Genomic DNA, 1,103 nt, shown 5'->3' on the forward strand with positions numbered 1-1,103 from the left:
AAAAAAAAAGAAGCGCACAGTAATACCAAAACAAGCACACAAACTGCTATGAAATTAGGCGCAAACAAGCAACCAGTACAACAACCCGATAAGCAACTCTTCCACCCAGTCAGGGCTTCCCACTTGCATTTATTGCTCCCCTTTCAATGACGACGACGACGACGACGACAGCGGTGGCAATGAGATGGCGACTGCTGTTGCGGCCGCCAGCACGCGCATGTCTCGCCTCTTGATACTGCCCGACTGAATAACTGGCGGCAACCCACTCATGCTTACCAACAAACAAGCAAGCAACCTAATAGCCAGCTTGTCACATTTAAAATTCCTTTGTTCAATCGCTTCCACATAGTTAACAGCCATGGTTCTGTATCATTTCTTTTTCATTTTATTATGTTGCGCTTCGTTAATTTGATATTTGTTAAAGTTCTTAAGATAATACTTATAATATGTACTAATAAAAAAGTTTTATATTTATACGAGATATTTGATTTTAATTATGGTACTCACCTTTCTCATTTGCACACACGTTCAACTGCTCATCGTCGCGTGAGACTTGTGTGATTATTGATGTTGCATCCATTTAAGCATAAATTTTTTACTTAACTTTCGGTAGGCAAAAATACAGATTTGCCTGCCGCCGGTTTTTGTGTGTTTAACAACAAAAACAAAAACAAAATTAGCAAACAAAATTAAATTTCAACAGAAATGAAATGAAAAAGGCGATTATTACGTTATGATTAACACACTCGTTTCTTATTGGGAATAATTATTTTTGTTTATGCTCTTTAAACTTCGTTTCACTTTTCGGTTCTTGCTGCTAAGCGCGTGTTTTCGTTTAAAAATAAACTTATGTATTTACTTTTTACTTTTCAGTGTTAAAAAAAGACGTTTGGTTTAATGCAAAGTGGCGTAATATTTTTTTTTCCTTTTTTTAGAAAATCACTATGCAAACAAATTTTTTGGGTTTATGTCGTGATCACTAAAATACTGGTGATTGTGTAAAATTATACTTAATCCACTTTATTATTGCAGTTAATTTCTAAGGAACCACAGCAAACGAGAGAACACAAAGAAAACCTGAAATTGAAAGTAAGAATATTATT

The 1,103-nt window shown here is 35.0% G+C and overlaps 1 protein-coding gene across 1 annotated transcript in view; it reads right to left on the bottom strand.

The window, feature by feature from the left end:
- The window catches only part of hzg (CTD small phosphatase herzog), a 27,701-nt gene extending 26,626 nt beyond the window's left edge, over positions 1-1,075 (bottom strand). The window contains exon 1 of the mRNA XM_017626085.1: positions 508-1,075. Coding sequence (XP_017481574.1) covers positions 508-580 — 73 coding nt within the window. The 5' untranslated portion in view covers positions 581-1,075. The remainder of the gene's footprint in view (positions 1-507) is intronic.
- Between the last annotated feature and the right edge of the window lie 28 nt (positions 1,076-1,103).

Source organism: Rhagoletis zephyria, unplaced genomic scaffold, assembly GCF_001687245.7.
Source record: "Rhagoletis zephyria isolate East Lansing unplaced genomic scaffold, Rhagoletis_zephyria_1.1 Rzeph_scaffold_04414, whole genome shotgun sequence".
Taxonomy (NCBI): domain Eukaryota; kingdom Metazoa; phylum Arthropoda; class Insecta; order Diptera; family Tephritidae; genus Rhagoletis; species Rhagoletis zephyria.